This window comes from Rana temporaria, chromosome 6, assembly GCF_905171775.1.
Source record: "Rana temporaria chromosome 6, aRanTem1.1, whole genome shotgun sequence".
In the NCBI taxonomy this organism is placed as follows: domain Eukaryota; kingdom Metazoa; phylum Chordata; class Amphibia; order Anura; family Ranidae; genus Rana; species Rana temporaria.
In genome coordinates, this window is record NC_053494.1 from 167,245,637 (window position 1) to 167,265,984 (window position 20,348).

The following is a 20,348-nucleotide window of genomic DNA, read 5'->3' on the forward strand; positions in this document are numbered from 1 at the left end:
CAAAAATGGTATCGTGTGTACGAGGCTTTAGATTCATCCCAGTGGTGTAAAAGCTTTGTTTGCTCTGCATAGGCATTCCCCATGCTATAATAAATGGAATTTGGCTTTGAAAAAAATTGTATGACAAATTCACTCTAAATGAATCCATGCTATTCTTATTCAATAGATTATATGCAATGCATATATATCCATTTTGTCAACATTGTTAATATTTTCCAGCAATGAGTTGTTAAACCTGCAAACACTTTTCCATCCTCTGGGTGCTCTTAGGCCTGCCATGGAACACTACCATTTCCTTAAAGCAGAGCTCTGAAAAAAAAAATTCCCTATGCAGTGGAGTGTGTCCGCACTGGATGGGTAAACGGCTATAGTTGCCCGATGCTCTGGAAAACCGAATTTCCCCATGTCCATCGGTAAACTGTTGCTGCCGTGCAGGTAAAGGACCTGGCCAGTTTTTGCGATTCGGCACTGCGCCGCTTTAACTGACAATTGCGACGTGGCTCCCAAACAAAATTTGCGGCCTTTTTTCCCACAAATAGAGCTTTCTTTTGGTGGTATTTGATCAACTCTGCTGTTTTTATTTTTTGCACTATAAACAAAAATAGAGCGACAATTTTGAAAAAAAATCAATATTTTTTACTTTTTGCTATAATAAATATCCCCCAAAAAGATATAAAAAAAACACGTATTTTTTTCCCTCAGTTTAGGCCGATATGTATTCTTCTCCCTATTTTTGGTTAAAAAAATAAATCGCAATAAGTGTTTATCGATTGGTTTGCGCAAAATTTATAGCGTTTACAAAATAGGAGATCATTTTATTTTTATAAAAAATACTTTTTTTACTACTAATGGCGGCGATCAGTGATTTTTTTTGTGACTGCGACATTATGGCAGACACATCGGACAATTTTGACACATTTTTGGGACCATTGTCATTTTCACAGCAAAAAATGCTATAAAAATGCATTGTTTACTGTGAAAATGACAATTGCAGTTTGGGAGTTAACCACTGGGTGGCGCTGCAGGGGTTATGTGTGACCTCATATGTTTTTCTAACTGTAGGGGGGCGGGGCTGGACGTTTTTGACATCATTGATCATGTTTCCCTATATTAGGGAACACACGATCAATGAAGCTGCCACTGTGAAGAATGGGGAATCTGTGTTTACACACGGCTCTCCCCGTTCTTCAGCTCCAGGGACCGATCGCGGGACTCCGGCGGCGATCGGGTCTGCGGGTCCCGCGGCCGCGGAGCTTCGGAAAGGGTCGCGGGCGTAGTGCCCACAAAGCAAGAGGCTTGCTATTGGAGGCACTCGGCAGGGGGGAGGAGCCAAGACCACTGAAATTAATTTGAAGGTGCAGCTATAGGGCTAACATTTTTACTTTTCTACCCTTCTTGAAGAGCCACTGACCTAGAATAACAGAAGACAGGACACCTCATCTGCATCTTTGTTCAAGGTCAGTGGCTCACAAACCAGCAAAGGATAAAGCCTCGTACACACGATCGGCTTTCACCTAACAAATCTGTGGCATTTTGTACGAAGGGCGTTGGCCGTGAACTTGGTATGCATACAGACTGCAGAACTTTTTCAGCCAACATACATGAAACTACGTGGTTTTTCAGCTCTTTAGCACCACTCTTTGGGCAACTTCTGCCAATGTTGTGCTATGGTTAGCATTGGTTCAGAGCAATGCGTGTTTGTATTTTGGACTTGTGTACACACAATCGGATAATCCGACAAAACACATTTGTTGTCAGAAAATTTGAAAATTAACGCATGCTATAAAACATTTGTTGTTGAAAATTCCGACAACAATTGTCCGATGGAGCATACAAACAGTCGGATTATCCAAGAAAACCCTGCCATCACACATTTGTTGTTGAACAATCCGATCGTGTGTACGAGGCTTTAGGATTACAGCCATGCCGTATGCACTTTCAAAATTACAGCAATTATTCTGTACTGACAGGCTTCCTTTAAGGAATAAGCCAAGACGTGTTTTTATATATTTACATAGATTTCATCTTTAAATGAAAGGTCATCATGCTCCATTGCCACTGTTCTATGTCTCTGTTAAGTTAATAAATCCTAGCTGTGTTGTGCTTTATTAGCATTTAACAAGTAACATAAATCCTAAAAGCACTACTGTAATGGATTTCCTTCTGTTGCTGGAAAAAATTGACCTCTACAATGACCCATAAAATAGCTCACAATTTTCACCTTCATTTGAAATAATCTGGAGGTGACAGGAGTTCACAATACTAACCAGCCCTAAGAGCCTTTTCCCCACGATGTAGGACTCTTAGCATATGAAATCTTTATTAAAAAGCTCCAACATTCCCAAAAGGATGACGGAGGACAGCGATGGCAAAAATGAAATCTAATACAAATGAACGCAACATCTTCATTGCATTATTCTGGCCAGAAGCCGCTTCTTTCCAAATCTTCTGGCGAGTCCTGCAAAGTCACAGGTTCAACCACAAGCCCATCCTACGCCATTACTTTATTTATGCTCATGTTAGGATGGTATTGTGCACAGACAAGACTTGCCTGTTCCTGCACACTACTGCTTGCCTTTATACTGGTGTTTGTTATGGGAAGGCAAGAAATTGTAGAACTGTTACTGGACATGTTCCAATATGTTATGCCTGCCTGTACTGATGTAACATCTATCCTTACCGCCTGACTATTTGGTTGCTTGCCTTCTGCTAGTTTTGGACCGCTATTTTGCACCCCAATTTGTTCTGTAAAAACTTAATACACATTGATTATACTAGAAAAAATAAATCTTCTGGCTAGTCCTGTAAAGTCAGTGGGCAATCCTTACAGCTGCAGAGAATGGCACTCATTTATAAAAGGAGAAGTCTAGCCTGAGCTTTTTAGGCTGGGCTTCTCCTATGGGTCACAGGAGTGCAATTTGTTTTGCACTCCTGTGACCCGTTTTCAGCGGAGAGCGGTCTGAAGTCTGCTCTCCGCTGAAGTCACTGCCATCAGTCGGGGCAGTTCGTCACCCCGACTTCCAAGTCTGGATCTGCCAGCTGCCCTGATTGGTGGTAGTCTCAGCAAGCAGGCCGCTCCCCGCTCCTTCACTGCTCAGCGCTCCAATGAGCGATGAGAAGTATAGCTGAAGCTATGCTGACTGACAGTCAACATCGCTCTGCTCGGGGAGGAGTGAGAACCGAGCCATCGGCGATGTTCGGTGGCTCGGTTCTCAGTGCAGAGACGCCGGGAGACAGATGTTCCATTCACCGAGGTAAATATGAACAGGGGAAAAAAACAAACAAACCTTTACTTCTCTTTTAACCTCCCTGGCGGTATGATTATTTCCGATTTTAGGTGCTGAAAGCGGTACCATTATTTTGCATGGAAATGTGGCATTTTATATTGTAGGCCTGTAATTCTTAGGAATAACTCACTTAAATCTGTCCAAACAAGAGTCTAGAAGACATCCCGGGTATGATAAAATTTGAAATATAAAATCATAAATTATAATATAATAAATAAATATAAATAATTATAACAAATAATAATAATACAAATTATTACTTTTAATTGTTTGATGAAGAATTTTCCCACAAATCACTATCGCTTAATTCTGCAAGTGATTATAATTTATTATCGCTGTTTTCTAGCTGGTCTAAAACCACTTTTGACATAAAGGACAGTTTTTGGTTGCTATGGACAATCTACAGTTTCCAGGCAGAAAGAACAGTCTTTTATTATATAAAAGTGCATGCAGGACACTGGGCAGACCACTAGGGGACAAGGGGGGTGTGTATTTATTTTATACAGTACTGTAATCTATAAGATTACAGTATACTGTATGTATTGTGTTTATTTACTTTTTTTAAATTTGGAGCCGTTCTCCGCCCCCGTGCGTCGTAACGTCGCAGGGAACGGAGCTCGGCGGCACTCGGCACTGTGAATCGAGCGAGGAGACAGCTCGATCGCACAGCGCGGAGGCATCGCAGGATCCAGGGACAAGGCAAGTAAACTCTGCCTGTGGACACTGCAATGTGATCCCGAGTCTGGCTCGGGGTTACAGCTTTTGGTCCTGAAATTCCACCCGGAGCCACACTCGGGAATACCGCCAGGGGGGTTAATGACACTCAAAGCAGCAGTACACACTGCTGTGGAGACGCTCCTCCACCATCAAGAATTAGGCCCATGTTAGCTGGGGCTCAGAGGAAGTGGGTTGAATGACATTAGCTGCCTTTCTATAGAGGCAACTTTTTGTGGAGGACAACGATGAATTAAAGTTATTTTTCCTCTTTTTATTAATGGTCTATTTATATTTTTTTATCAGTGCGAGTTCTTGAAATATAACCTATGCTATACATTTCTTTATTTTAAAAATAGCATTCATAGACTAAAGTGCTCTGAGAAACTATTTAAAAAAACTTTAAACCATTTAATGAAACCACCATGCTCGAAATTAAAATGCTCTTCACACCACACCATTTTATTAAATAGAAGTTCATTGTTTCCTAGCTTTCCAAAATCTTTCATAACATCAGTACCTGAGAAGACCAATCCAGGCAGCTAACGACACGATGCTTTGACCAGCGCTCATCAAAAAACTGTCTGTTCAGAGACAACTTTGCACCTGCTTGTATTTCTCTGTAAAAATAAATAGCTTGATTAGAAAAGCAAATTATTTTAAATGAGTAGTAAATCGAAGTAATGCAAAATAATAATAATTACCCTTCTTTTTCTTCTATATCTCTGCCACTATAATCAAAGAAAATGTTGATCTGTTCAGAAAGGGCACGCTCCACAATTCTTGTGCTGTGGTCAAAGAAACTGATGAACTCCTCAGTGTGAACGATTTGTTGTTTCTCCTCTTCCGTGAGCTCGTGTGGTGGGGCTGGAAGATCATTACAAACCTGGGTAACTAGGATAACATGTTACCAGCATGTGACAGAAATCCACTACCACAGCATACATACAGATGGCCATAATCACATAAACAACACTCGGATCAAGATCCCACGGAAAGTTCACAGCAGAGGTTGGTGGACCGCTTCAAGTAGAGCTCAAGAGAGAACAATTCTACCAATAAACTGGCACGTCAGTAGCAATGTTTCCCTGTAGAGTGCATTGGAAGACCAAAAACCTGAGGCACACAGTTGTGCAAGCATCAACCGGCTTTATTTGTCATAGGCTTAGACCAACCGATTTATTCTCCGCACTACTGGTCAGTCAGGCTGCCCCACCATAGTAAAGGGTAAACCATAAGGTGTGGGAGGATGCCCCGTCATAGTAAAGGGTAAACCATAAGGTGTGGGAGGCAAGATGGAGCAGACCAGAGCCTGTGACCATAAGGTGTGAGAGGTTGCCCTGTCACAGTGATGGGTCAATCATAAGGTGTGGGAGGCAGGAGGGAGCAGACCAGAGCCATGACCCACAGCAGCCATATAATTGCAATCCGTAAATGTTAAAAGCCCTATTGCCCTAGAGGAAAGTTGATCTTGTGTGTAATGGAAATACCGTCCTAATAACTCTATGGCGATCAAAAGTACACTTTAAAAAGAACTTCTAGCAAAGACTCAAATATCTTTTGCTCATACAAATGTGTTATAAATCAATGATCATAGTTACATAGTTAGTCTGGTTGAAAAAAAAAAAAAGTCCATCTAGTTCAGGGGTCCTCAAACTACGGCCTGCAGGCCGCAGTAAGGCCCGCCAGGATGATTTACCCAGCCCGTGGACTGCCCTGTCCACGAGATCGCAGCACTCCACCTCCCCTCTGCTACCTTAATCACACAAGACGGGGAACAGGACAGGTCTGGACGAAGGGCTGGACTTTTGGAGTTAAGAAGCAGGTGCTTGGTTACTAGGCAGCGGGGCGGTCCCAGCAATCACCTGCTTTGAAAAGTCCCACCCTTTGTCCGCTCCTGTCATGCTTTGCGCCTTGTGTGAAAAACGTAGGGGAGAAGGAGTGCTGAGATCTCATGGAAGGGGCAGTGTAATACGGCTGGATGGTGCGGTGTTTGGGGGGGGGGGGGTTAATCTGTGATTGGGGAGGGGGGAATCTGTTATGGGTGGGTTTATGATTGGGGGATCTGCGATTGGGGGGGGGGGGTCAGCGATTTGGGGGGGGGGGGGGAATCTATGATGGGAGATCTACGATGGTGAGATTTGTTATGGCTGGATCTAAGATTGGAAGGAGTCTGATTAGGGGGGTCCAATTGGGGGAGGGGGGGGTCTGTGATTGGGGGGGGAATCTATGATTGGAGGAGGATCTGTGATGGGGAGGCTCTGTGATTGGGGGGAAGGGGGCAATCTGATGGGGAATCTATTATGGGGGGGTTTGTAATGGGTGGATCTATTATAGGGGGTTGTAATGGGGGAGGCTCTGTGATGCAGAGAAGTCTGATGGAGAGGGACCTGTGATGAGGGGATTCTGTGAAATACTAAATAAATTAATGTTGATTAAATTTGTTTTTTATTTTAAATATTGTATTGTTTTTTTGCACTACAAATAAGATGTGTGCACAGGAATTTGTTCATATTTTTTCAAACTATAGTGCGGCCCCCAACAGTCTGAGGGACCATGAACTGGCCCCCTGTTTATAAAGTTTGAGGACCCCCAATCTAGTTCAACCAATACTCAGAGGGATGAACAATCTGCTGAACAGAAGACAGGCCCTTGACAATTTGGTCCCCACATTGGAAGATGGCAGCTAGGAGTTCACCAAGCTGTGTATTCATGCTGGGATCCGATTTGTGAACTTGACACCATGTGACAAGAGCACTAATAGTTCCTCGAAGTTCTCCGCAGGGTATTAGCACGTTTACTCCCAACTTATATCCCAGGTTAAATCCTGCATGTAATGAATTTTCCTTTCCAGCGTCAATCCCATCTAGATACCATTCCTTCCGCCTCTTCTCCATGGACCTCTGCCATTCTCTGTGTAGAAGATTCATCTGATCTCCCTCATCAAACACATCCTCTTCCCTGTCCATGTTCAGCCAGTTCCCCTTACAGCTCCAACCTAAACCCCTCTAACTGCCTGCTGACAGCTACGTACAATACCGGCATACAACTACCTCAAAATTGTGCTCGATTTCTAAATTGTTATGTGAAAAGCCTTATTTTAAGGCTGAACTCCACACAGATAAAGTTTAGCTGCATATTTATTAGAAAAATATTATTTTAAACTAGCACAGGAGTTTTCAAACATTCTAAGCAAGGGGTCAGTTTACTGTCCTTCAGGCTTTAGGGGGGGGGACAGACTGTGGCCAGTGGGGGTAGAAAATGCCCCGGCATCAGTGCCCCATCATTGGTTTTAATGAAAGGAATAGTGACCATTGATGGTGTCAGTAGGGGGAATTGAGCCCTACCATTGGGATAACAGTGCCCCAAGGGCCAGATAAAGGCAAGCAACGGACCAGATGCAGCCCCCAGGCCACACTTTGGAGACCATTGAGTTAGAGCTAGCACATGCACCTAAAGATTTCTTGGTGTCAGCCTCCTGTAGTCGTTTGAACTGTCACACCAAGACAGGAAGAGGGCAGGGCAGCAATGTATGCCAATCAGGGATACATTTATTTTGCATAGTGGTTAACGTGTTCCTGCACCTTCACTGTCCAAGGTTCAGGTGTGTCCTACATTGAGCAGTATTGCTGTAAATGTAGTCTACAAAGAGTTCCAGAACCTGGAAATTGGGAACAATTGGGGTGCCTGCTCAGCAGAACTACAAGTGCTTTTGTAGATAGCACAGTCCAAATATATTTAGATGTCAACAGCTTAGTTGTTTGAAAGAAGTTCAACCTCTTCTTTACAATTCCCCTTTTTTTCCCACTTCCTAGCACACTAGCAAACAATTCAAGAGAAATAATTGTAGCGTCAGTCTAAAGTGTTCATACAAAGGAACAATACAACGTGGAGGCTCCTAATGGAAACGAGGATTTGCTGCATAAGAAGAGAAAGCATTTAAAAAAAAGCATGCAATGGCCATTATGTCTGTTCCTTTCTGTATTCTCTTTTTTATGGCATATCACGTTACAATGGGAAACAAGCTTACAAATAAAATATTCTGCCCTCTGGTACTTAATTTTGCAGTCTTAGCCACTACACAGTAATGATACTATACCAAGAAAAAGACGCAGAATGGATACAGCTTGACATTCCATTTTGTCTTTTACACAGATAACCATGAACAGAAAATAAATCACAACACATGACAAATGGCTGTACCTTCACTGTTTTCTTCTTTCTTGGTGGGTTTGTCCTCTTCAGGAACAGGTGCAGGCTTTGGAGTTACAGTTTCCTCTTCATCTTCATCACCTGTTGATGAAAAAAACACTAAACATAATTTTCATTTAAAATGACATGGTTGTCCTTAAAAGAACCAAAATGTGTGCCATTTTCTTAGTATTAGGTTAGGAAGTTTCACTTGAGTCTTCAACAATGCAAAATTTGAATTGTTCATGATCATCTCTAAATGGTAACCTATGTAAACAGAATATAATATTCATAAAGCGTGAGGCAGAAAATTCTTAGAAACTGGAGGAGCACTGTAGAACAATTTGGCCTCTTGTACACTGCAGCTTGAAAGCACAGTAGAGCTTATTTTTTTACCGAGCAAAAATACAGCCCTATTAATTGTAAAAGTGCCTATACACAAAGGTGCGTAAACAAGCGGCATGTATTCTTCAGTAAAAAAAAAAAAAAAAAAAAAAGAAGAAGAAAGAAAATACTCCATTAACATATTGTGAATGTGAGAAAAAGATTGCGCACATATAGCAAGATTCAGAGAGAGATAGGCCGGCGTATCAGTAGATACGCCAACCTAACTCAGAATCTGCGTCGACCTATGTTTAAGTGTATTCTCAAACAGAGATACGCTTAAACATATCTAAGATACGACGGCTTGCGCCGTCCTATCTTAAGTTGCAATATTTCTGCTGGCCGCTAGGTGGCGCTTCCATTGCGGTCGGCGTAGAATATGCAAATCACTAGATACGTCTATTCACGAACGTACGCCCGGCCGCCGCAGTACATTTAAGCCGTTTACGTAAGAGATAGGCCGCCTAAAGTTAAAGCTGGGCCCTAGGTGGCGTAGCCAATGTTAAAGTACAGTCGCCGTTCCCGCGTCAAAATTAAAAATGTTTACGTTGTTTGCGCAAGTCGTCCATGAATAGGGATTTACGTCGTTTACGTCCACGTCGAAATCAATAGACCCGTGCGGCGTACTTAGCCGCAATGCACATTGGGAAATGTAGGCGCCCGGCGCATGCGCAGTTGAAAAAAAAACATCAAAAACGTCAGGTCAAGCTCCATTAACATAAAACACGCCCCCTTAGACAAATTTGAATTAGGCGCCCTTACGCCCGCCCGCTTTAGGCTACGCCGCCGTAACTTAGCAGGCAAGTACATTGTGAATCATGTACTTGCCTCGCTAACTTACGGCGGCGTAGCTTAAATGCCTTAAGCTACGCCGCCTTAAAGTTGCGGCCAGGTATGTGAATCTACCTAATAATGCGTGAAAATTTGTGCAAATACATACAGGAAAAAACGGCTAAAAAAATAGATGCTCAAAACAGAAGTATTGTGTGCAAAAGGCCTTTGCGTCCTAAAATGAAGACAGGGGCATCAGATAAGAACTTGGATATGGGAGATTTTCGCCTTCCATCCTTTTAATACATGCTAAACGATCCAGCTATAAACTAAATTTATTGGAAACTAAATTGTCCACCTATTTATCCCTAATTTTTTAAACATATTTTTTCCTCTTATTATTGTCCCATTTTTAGGCTATATTCTTGTTAATTACAATGTTGGCATGCAACTATTTTTGAAGATTCTACTCAAACATTAAAAACTTACCACTTATATTAGATTACTTAGAGGGTGGTAATGTTCTCTTCTCATTGTCGGACATAGGTTCCTTGTCTAGGATCCACTCCTATTAGCACAGAATGTGTATCTTCCGGTCTTTATTCATAATCAGATCGGAGATGTTCACCTTTTGTAACATGTTCCACCCATATTCAGGGTGCAACATGTACTAGCCCCCCACCGCTGATCCTACGGTTTTGGCAGAGTGTGTCAGATCTTCTCCTCCCAGCTCGCTGCCACAATCGAATCCCCACCCACCCGAGTGTTCTGTAAATGGATTACAACTACTGACAGCCTTTGCGGCTGTCGGCTTGAAGTTTTCAATGAACTACCAGGGTGCTATTGAGCACTGTAGTAGTTATCTGAATCTTCCCGTCAGTGTGAACCTGTTAAACTGATAGGACCAGATCCACATACATGTAGAACGGCGCAGCGTATCAGAGATACACTACGCCGCCGTACCTTACCTGGCGCATTTTCGAATCCTCAGCAAATTCGCACCATAAGTTACGGCGGCGTAGTGTATTTCTGGCGGCGGATTTCAAATTGGGCGGGTTTCATTTAAATGAAGCGCGTCCCCGCGCCGAATGAAATGCGCATGCGTCGTCCAGAAATTTCCCACCGTGCTTTGCGCGAAATGACGTCGCAACAACGTCATTTTTTGAACTTTGACTTAAGCAAAAAAAAAATAAAAAAATTTCGACGCGGGAACGACGGCCATACTTAACATGGCAATTCTATCTATATGCCGCAAAATACCAGCTTTAACTATACGCTGGAAAAAGCAGACTACAGACGACGTTAGAAAATGCGACGGCCGCGCGTACGTTCGTGGATCGTCGTAAATCGCTAATTTGCATACCCGACACGGAAAACGCCACCCAGCGGACGCGGAAGTATTGCATCTTAGATCCGAAGGCGTACGAAGACGTACACCTGTCGGATCTAACCCAGAAGCCGTCATATCTTGTTTTGAGGATTCAAAACAAAGATACGACACAGGAATTTTGAAATTACGCGGCGTATCAATAGATATGCAAGCGTAATTTCTTTGTGAAGCTGGCCCATAGTCTACAGGAAACCTGCATTGCGCATCAGTCTGGTCACTGATGCAATGCTTTCCAGGCTCATTAAAAATAAAAAATAAAAAAGTAAATGCACATGCTCTGGAATTATATAGATATTGCGAGGAGGTATTGGAGAAGATGAACAAAGTTATTTCTAGACCTGATAACGTGCGTATTGGGATATATGGAGCATAGGGTGAAATCTGGGGACATGCGAATAGCAATATCAAGATGCTTACCAAGCTAGAAAGGCGATCACTTGGAAATGGATGGATATTAGACCACCAACTATAACGGACTGGCTGAGAATGGTCAATAACACAATAAAAAGAGAAAAAAATGGCCTATACGAGAAGGGGAGGTAATAGTTGATTTGAAAAGATATGGAAAGTATGTATTTTTTGTACTGCCTTTTACTGTTTCTATGTATGGATAATACTTTTGTGTTTATTCGGAAAAAAGAAGTAGGAAAAAAAAGTATGTGCATTTCTTTTTTTTCCTTAAAAAGGTGAGCTTATCCTTTAAGGCTATGGCCAAGTTGTGATACAATTTGCTGCCTGTTCTTGGCAGAAGCCGCTATTAGGCCATGCTGGTCAACCTGTCTCCCTGAAATCTGCACCATGATTAGCTGTACAAGCAGGGCCAAATTTATACCTCTGACCCCCCAGGGCCACTGTTCTAGGCCATTTCGCTAATATCATGTTTTACTGTAGGTCTTAGTATCATAAAACAAACGCAGATCTCACAAGCACAGAGGGCACACCAAAGCTGAATTGGAAATCATTGAAAGACAACTTGCGTCAATAGACACAGAACCAGCAACTAGTAAAGGAAGGCAAAATGCCACCGTAGTCTGCTAGTAGTTCGGCTCTGGTGTATAGTTGGTTAACTGTACTAGTACACATAAAAACATTCAGGAGCAACCACAATTCAAAGCACTGATCGGGACAGTCTTGAAAGGACAAACAGTCAAATAATAAAACGTTCAAGGAGATAAAAGCATGTGTCGATTTAATAATAACATAGGATTGGATGAAAAATAATCTAGACATCTCCTTGCATAGATGGAACAACTGCAAAGCGTGCTCCTTACCGACAGTACCTTAAGCAACAGTCGGTGGTGGACTGGCTTGGTGGGGCAGTGCTGCAATGACAAAACCTTCATGAGTGTTCTGAGTGTGTCCAGAGCCAGATGGACAGTGTGGAGCCTCCATGTGATCCCCAATGATGTGTGGCGAAATGATGCGGCAGCCAGGAAGCAAAGGGGGGACCGAGAGGCAGCCATTGACTGGAGCTAGTGGACAGAAACACCCGAACGCGACGTTCTACGATCGAGGAACGCAGGTCCAAAATGAAGCTTGGAGCACAACAGGTAGAGAGCAAGATGAGGAGAGTAGAGAAGGAAAAAAGCGGTCGTCTTGACTACGCGTATCGGGGCTTGGCCCTTCTTCAGGTCAATGCAAGGAGATCATTTTTCATCCAATCATGTTTTTTTTTTAATATTTCTTTATTAATTTATTTTTCCATATAAAAGAAACAATACATTACATTAGGCGAGTTTCTCATCTTTTCTCGACCTCACGTAAGAACACAAAACAATACAATACATAATTTATGCCATTGGCCCTACCCCCTAACCTCCCTGGCCTAAAACCTCCTCAGTTTCTTTTCTCTCCCCGAATCTCTCTAACTTTTTTTTTTCCCCCTCCCTCTTCTCCCTCCTTAGTTCTAATATGTTATTTCCCGTTCTTAATATACTATGCTCCCATCACTTCTGCGTATCTTATTGAATGCTTGAAGTCTATCCAATGCTTCCATATCTCCCCGCATTCCTCCATTCCCTCCTCGTCACTAAACCTTAAATATTCTAGGTCTTGGATTTCATTTATTTTATTGCACAAGTTCTTCAAAGTGGGCCCTTCCAGTTCTTGCCAATGCCTAGGTATTAGACTCTTAGCGGCATTTAAGAGCTGTGGGAGCAAAGTTTTCAGATATTGCTTAGTTGGCATTCTAATCCCGTGGAATAAACACCCCCAAGGGTCATCTGGGACTTCGATATTTGTTCTCTCTTATTGATTGCCTAATCTCCTGCCAATATATTTAGATTTTGGGACATGTCCACCATATGTGGGTCATAGTCCCAATTTCTTTACACCCCCTCCAGCTTAACTGTGATGTTTACCTTTGGCATTTATGTGCTTTGTCAGGGGTAATCTCCATTCATGTGTTATTATTAAAATCGACACATGCTTTTATCTCATTGAATGTTATATTATTTGACTTTCAAGACTGTCCCGATCAGCGCTTTCAATTGTGGTTGCTCCTGAATGTTTTTACTTGTATTCAAACCCCTACTGGTGTACTCATCCACACAGCTGCTCTTTTGGGCTCTTGCAGGACATTAACAAGGTTCTTGGTGCAATAGATGTCCCAGTTTCCTGGCGCCAGACTGTTTTTGTCAGTACTAGTACACAGTCAACTATTGGATAACAAAAATGGACAAACAGTCCACAGCCAGCAACGTTAAGGACCCAGTTAGATTGCACTGGCAAGAAGGGCAGCAGGCTAGAACAGGGGTCTCCAAACTTTCTAAACAAAGGGCCAGCAGGGCTTGACTGTGGTCAGTGGGAGTAGATAATGCTTCGGGCTTGGTGGTCAGTGGGAGTAAAAAAAACTACACAGGACCCCTGTGATTAGGAGAAATAATGCCCCATCAGTAATACCAGTGGCAGGAATAGTGCCCCGTTGTTGATATCAGTGGGGAGAATAGTGCCCCATTGTCGGTATTAGTGGAAGAAATGGTGCCTCATCATTGGCGTCAGTGGGAGGAATAGTGCCTCCATCTTTGGTTTCAGTAGTGCCAAACTGTTGGTGCCAGTGAAAGGAATACTGCCCCATTGTTGTCAATAGGAGGAATAGTGCCCCAACGTTGGTGTCAGTGGGAGAAATAGCGCTGAATCATCGGTGTCAGTGGGAGGAATAGTGCCCCATCGTTGGTATCAGTGGGAGGAATTGTGCCTTGTGTCAGTGGGAGGAAGGATATCCCAAGGGCCGGATAAAACCAAGGGAAGAATCTGGCCCGTGGGGTGCAGTTTGAAGACCACTGGTCAAGAACCTTTAATTTGTTTTTTTTTTACAGAAAATGGTTACTGGCAGGAGACAAGCATTGTAGGGCGTCTATGAGCCCCGCAAGACTACAGTCAACACTACTTATGCAGAAATCCACCCAAGTATGCATTTTGATGTACCAATTGTTAAAAAATAAATAGATTTAAAAAATGTTATTCAAGTCCATTGCACTTTTAAACTTTATCCTGTTGCTCCGTTATCAATTATGCGATTTCTGTTTTGTATATAATTTTCCTTTTTTTTTTTATCTTGCTGGAAAAAAAAAAAAAATGAATGGTCTTATGCAAAAGATAAATAAAATAAGACCTTACATCTGGAATGAAATTGAACATGCCACCATAATAGACAAATACTTATAATCAAGCATACACAAATACTTGAGCATATAGAGACACTATACCCACATGAAACCCCTAAAGCAGGATGTTCAATAATATTTGTTGATTGTGGTTGGGAAGGAAGTGAGGCCCATTGAAGATCAGACGCTGTATGGAAGAAGGGGGAAAAAAACAAAACAAACAGAAGAATTGTGTGCAAACGTTGGCTCCATTGTATTGTGGGCAGAAAATAAATTGCTGGTATGATAAAGAACGCATACATCTAAGGCACTTGTTAAAAAGGTGACAAAAGTGAATGCACAACAACCACTACATTGTGGTATATATAAATACACAGGATGATTGCCAAGCATCCTTGTAACTACAATGTAAATATATTCAGCAGATTGAAATATTACATGGAGGGGAAAAAATATGTTTTCTTGCCAGTTCTAATCAGTGAAAACAGCTGCACAAATGTTGCGGCAATCAAAAGACAATGGGGCTACTCAAGAAGTTTTAAATAAGAATGAGGGGCTCGACGAGGAAACGAGCAGTCATGGGAGGGCTTCCTAATAAGAGCACTGAATACTTGATCAAAGAAATGATCTCAGCATTTTTGCACATGTGGCATGAATACGGAAAAAACGCGGGTTTGCGGTGATCAGTAAACACACTGAAATATTCATGACTGATGAAACGAGGCTGAGCTATCTCTAAAATATCCAAATTTAAAATAAATAAATAAAAAAGTGAAATTGTTGAGATACTTTTAAAATTATCTGCATGTTTTCCCTATCTGGCTTTTCATTCTCTTACAGTTCGGGTCTGGACAAAATAAACTAAAAAAAACCCACTCAGTAAATCCCTGCAACACACACACACGTTTCCCAATGTTTTTCTCTTGGGAAAAAAATGTTTTTTTAAAAACCAAAAGAAAAAAAAAAAATACACAAAAAAAAAAAATGGGCCGATGCCGATTAATTAAAAAACACCAAATATCGGCTGATATATCGGTCGACCTCTAGCCCAAATATGTATAACTGTTTACTCAACATTTAGGCAAGTTACACATGGGTGTAATAATTTATTCATACAAATAAAAATTGAAAAAAAAAAATGCTGCAAGTTTATAAAAATCCTTACAGAAATTAAGTGAGCAATGAAAGTTATATTAAACTCAACTTGTGTATTATTATTTCATTTAAGAAGTCCAGACTTGCATGGAATATACAGTCTGTTCCTTGAAAAATTTTCTTTTTTGGTTTTCTAGCTGGTCTCCGAATCGTATGCCCCCCTCCGGTTTGCATCTGTGTCTATTCGCTAGCCAGGCAGCTAAGGAGAGACCTGTGAGTAAGCACTCCCAGCCAGGGCTGTGTGCATCCACTGAAAACACACAACGCCTGGAAAGACAAACCCCTGCTCCCTCTTCCTGATAGACAGCTGCTGTCACCACGGCAGAAGCACTGAAGGCAGAAGGATCTGAAAGCCTGTACAGGATGTATGGAAAACAGAGCTATAGGCAGTGAGTGCAGGAGGCTGACATTGCACCTGCAATCTACTTATCGGGGGTGCAATATTTTGTAAACTTCGGGTTTTAAAAAAAAAAAAATTGCACTGATTTCTGGTCAGCTGTAGCCAATCACAGCACAGAGACCTCCTTCACTTACCTCATCCTTCCATTTTGCTTTTAAATGTCCTTATTTCTTCTGAGAAATCCTCACTTCCTGTTCTTCTGTCTGTAACTACACACCGTAATGCAAGGCGTTCTCCCTGGTGTGGAGTGTCGTGCTCGCCCCCTCCCTTGGACTAAAGGAGAGTCAGGACACTCTCTACGTTGCAGATAGAGAAATGAGCTGCGTGTTAGTGGGCGCCCTGACTCTCCAGTAGTCCAAGGGAGGGGGCGAGCACGACACTCCACACCAGGGAGAAAGCCTTGCATTACTGTGTGGAGTTACAGACAGAAGAACAGGAAGTGAGGATTTCTCAGAAGAAAGAAGGACATTTAAAAGCAAAATGGAAGGATAAGGTAGGTGAAGGAGGACTGCACTAAGGTAAAGGAAGCTATTTAGGGGAAAAAAAATTGTACCTTTACAACCCCTTTAAAGTTGCACGGTGCTGAACAAAAAACAATGGCCTGCCCACGAAGGGGTAAAACCTTCCAGAGGTCAAGTGGTTAATCGTCTCATCTCCGGAAGGTTTTACCCCTTTCATGACCAGCCAATTTTTTTGCTATTCAGCACTACTGCTACTTTAACTGGCAATCATACAATGCTGTACCCAAACAAACATATCATTTTTTCACACAAATAGAGCTTTGTTTTGGTGGCATTTGATTACCACAGTTTTTTTTTTATTAAATAAATATAAAATATATTGGGAAAAAAAATATTTGCTACTTTGTGGTATAAACATATCCATAATAAAAAATAATAATCGAATTTCTTCATAAATTTAGGCCAAAATGTATTCTGCTACATGTCCTTGATAACAATAATCGGAATTAGTGTACAGTGATCGGCTTGCATTAAAGTTATAGCATCTACAAACTATGGTGTGTGTGTGTATATACACACATACACACACATACATATACACATACACACATACATATACACACACACATCCATAAATATTGGGACATCGACAATTCTAATCTTTTTGGATCTGTACACCAACCACAATGGTTTTTAAATGAAACAAACAAGATGTACTTTAACTGCAGACTTTCAGCTTTAATTTGAGGGTATTTACATCCAAATCAGGACCTGACTGTATATGTATATATGCGTCAGAGGGGGCAGGGTCACCCGCGCACGTGGCGGGTGCCCACGCCCTCAGCTATATCAGAGCTGTCAGGGCGAGAGAGCGTCATTCCGCGCGTGCCTCCCATGGAGGCAGGATAGTGTAGTTTTTTTCTTCTTCATATCCACGCTGGAGATCGAAAATTGATTTATTTATTTTTAATAAAGGACTTGTCCCAAGCTGTGCACTGTGGTTTTTAACTTTATTTGTTAAATGGTAGGGGTACAATGTACCCTGTTACCATTTCACATAGCGGGCCGGGATCCGGGGGTTTCCTTTGTTAAAGGGTGCTTCCAGATTCCAATAAGCCCCCCGGCCCACAAACTACCACAACCACTGGGCAAGGGTTGTAGGGATGAGGCCCTTGTCCACATAAACATGGGGACATCCTCCCCATGTTGAGGGCATGTGGCCTGGTACTGTTCAGGAGGGGGGCGCTCTCTCATCCCCCCCTTTTTCCTGCGGCCTACCAGGTTGCGTGCCCGGATAAGGGTCCGGTATGGATTTTGAGGGGGATCCCTACGCCATTTAAAAAAAAAAATGGTGCAAGGTTCTCCCTAATATCAATACCAGACCTGAAGGGCCCGGTATAGAATTTGGGGGAACCCCCCTTTTATTTTGGTTCGGGGTTCCCCTTAATATTCATACCAGGCCTGGCAATGGACTGGGGGGGGGACCCATGCCCCTTTTTTCAATGACTTTTATCTGTATTGCTGGGACCCAACAATTCATTATAGCCACGAGTAGTTTTAAATAACGTTTTTCCTTTAGAAATGTCATTTTGTGCAGGGACTGTTCTAAACACGGGAGACATGCGCTACTTTATAGGCATACTATATACAACCCCCCAGGTACGAAAATTAAAAGAATATTTCACTTTTATTGTTTCACTTTAAGCATTATTAAAATCACTGCTCCCCGAAAAACTGCCATTTTTAAAACTTTTTTTTTTGCATTGATAGATGTCCCCTGGGGCAGGACCCAGGTCCCCAAACACTTTTTATGACAATAACTTGCATATTAACCTTTAAAATTAGCACTTCTGATTTTTCATGTTCGTGTCCCATAGACTTTAATGGTGTTCGAACACGTTTTTTTCCTGTTGGCATGTTCTGCTGCAAACCGAACCGGGGGGTGTTCAGCTCATCCCTACTAGTGAGCTACTACATGATGAACAAGCTTGTCATTTGTATATTGAGTGGCCCTTTACCACTTCAGCCCCGGACCATTTTGCTGGTCAATGACCGGGCCACTTTTTGCGATTTGGCGCTGCGTCGCTTTAACTTAAATACAGTAGCCTGCTCGGATTGGCTTTCAGAGTCAGAGAGGCGTGGGCTGATGTTACAGCCTCTACCAATCCAAGCAGGCTTAGTATTTATTAATAGAATACATTGCTCGCCGTGATTGGCTCCAGCAAGAAGGAAGAAGAATATGGCTCCAGAAGGAAGAAAAAGGAAGCGTTGGAAGCCTCGGGAAGGGGGGTCGTCTTATACAGTGAGTACAGGCAAAAAAAAAACACATCTTAAAAAAAACTATAAAATTAGGGGGTCGTCATATGCCCCGTCGCCTTATACACCGGAAAATACGGTATATAAAAAATCTTTTTTTTTCCTCAGTTTTTGCCGATACGTATTATTTATTATTCGGTTTGCGCAAAAGTTATAGCGTCTACAAAATAGGGGATAGTTTTATGGCATTTTTATTAATATTTATTTTTTTTACTAGTAATGGCAGCGATCTTTATCGGTACTGCGACCTTATGGCGGACACTTTTGACACATTTTTGGGACCATTGGCATTTTTATAGCGATCAGTGCTATAAAAATGCATTGATTACTGTAAAAATTTCACTGGCAGGGAAGGGGTTAACACTAGGGGGCGAGGAAGGGGTTAATTATGTTCCCTAGGTGTGTTCTTACTGAAGGGGGGGTGGGACTGACTAAGGGAAATGACAGATCGCTGTTCATACATTGTATGACCAGACGATCAGTCATTTCTCCCCCTGACAGGACCGGGAGCTGTGTGTTTACACACGCAGCTCCTGGTTCTCGCTCTGTAACGAGCGATCGCGGGTGCCCGGCGGTGATCGTGCCCGCCGGGCACGCGCGTCGGCACCAGCGGCGAGCACGCGCCCCTAATGGCTGAAATGCGAAATTGCGTAATATTATGTCGGTTCGCACAGCCCAGCCGACCTGCCGCCGTAAAACAGCGGCCGGTGGTCGGCTAGTGGTTAAAAGGTCAGTCACCACAACCCTAGTATTTTGGTTTAAAGCGGGGTTCCAACCACACAGACGATTTTTTAAATGTATGTGCTTTCATTATGCGTTATAGTGGTACAACTGACTTCACTTACTATTTGTAAACGCCGATCCGCAGTGTTTTTCTCAAAAAATACTTTTAAAATTTCCTTTCCAAAGGTTCTCATTTTGCTTGTGGGCATTGTGAAGCCCACAAGCACTTACTTCCTGGAACTCCATGACGCTTATTGATAATGGACCGCCCGTCCCACCCCATTCTGGCGCATGCGCATAGTAATACCAGCGCCGCGCCGTCCAGCACTCGAGTTGCCACCACAACAGGCGGCAGCGTCGGAAGTGCACGCCGTTGTGATGGCAACGAAGAAGCTAGTAAGAAGGCTGCGTGTACGCATGATCAAAACAAAGGGCTTTGCCAATCTTGAAAATGGCGCCGAAATCTTTACTGAATCGCGTCACTTCCGGTCTCGAAGTCCCGCGATTCTAACACTAGGGGAAGCGCACGGCATCCTGGGAAATTAGCGTGCTGAGGAGCCGAAGGCAGATTTCATGGTACCGCATAGTAACAGGCATTTCCAGGTGAGTAAAAAGAAAAGGTTTTATTTTTTAGGTCTAATGTGCACTATAATGAAAAACGTCCAGACGATTACATTGCACAAGTCCAGGCCAGCGTATTGATATAGAAGAGACCAGGACTTGTGTAATGTAATCGTCTGGACATGTGGCTGTGAATTACTCCCGAAAGTGTTTAAATAGTTTGCATTCTGCTCGCCCCCCCTCTCGTCATTGGACCTACATGTAGCAGCTGTATATCAATAAGAAAAAAAGTACAGTGCCATCATCCATATACAGAAAGAGAATGGACAATGTAAAATAACTGTTGCCGACCAGCCGCCGTCGTTTTACGGTGGCAGGTCGGCTCCCCTG

General features: G+C 42.6%; 1 protein-coding gene across 7 annotated transcripts in view; it reads right to left on the reverse strand.

Annotated features, from left to right (window-relative positions):
* Nucleotides 1-20,348, reverse strand: part of DYNC1I2 (dynein cytoplasmic 1 intermediate chain 2) — a 172,193-nt gene that overhangs the window by 22,814 nt on the left and 129,031 nt on the right. For 4 of the 7 annotated variants that reach the window (XM_040357757.1, XM_040357760.1, XM_040357761.1 and 1 more), the window contains 3 exons: nt 8,205-8,294; nt 4,706-4,895; nt 4,522-4,621 (listed from right to left, as the gene is read on the reverse strand). In XM_040357757.1, coding sequence (XP_040213691.1) covers nt 4,522-4,621; nt 4,706-4,895; nt 8,205-8,294 — 380 coding nt within the window. The remainder of the gene's footprint in view (nt 1-4,521; nt 4,622-4,705; nt 4,896-8,204; nt 8,295-20,348) is intronic. The other 3 variants (XM_040357763.1, XM_040357758.1, XM_040357762.1) reach the window with 1 other exon arrangement.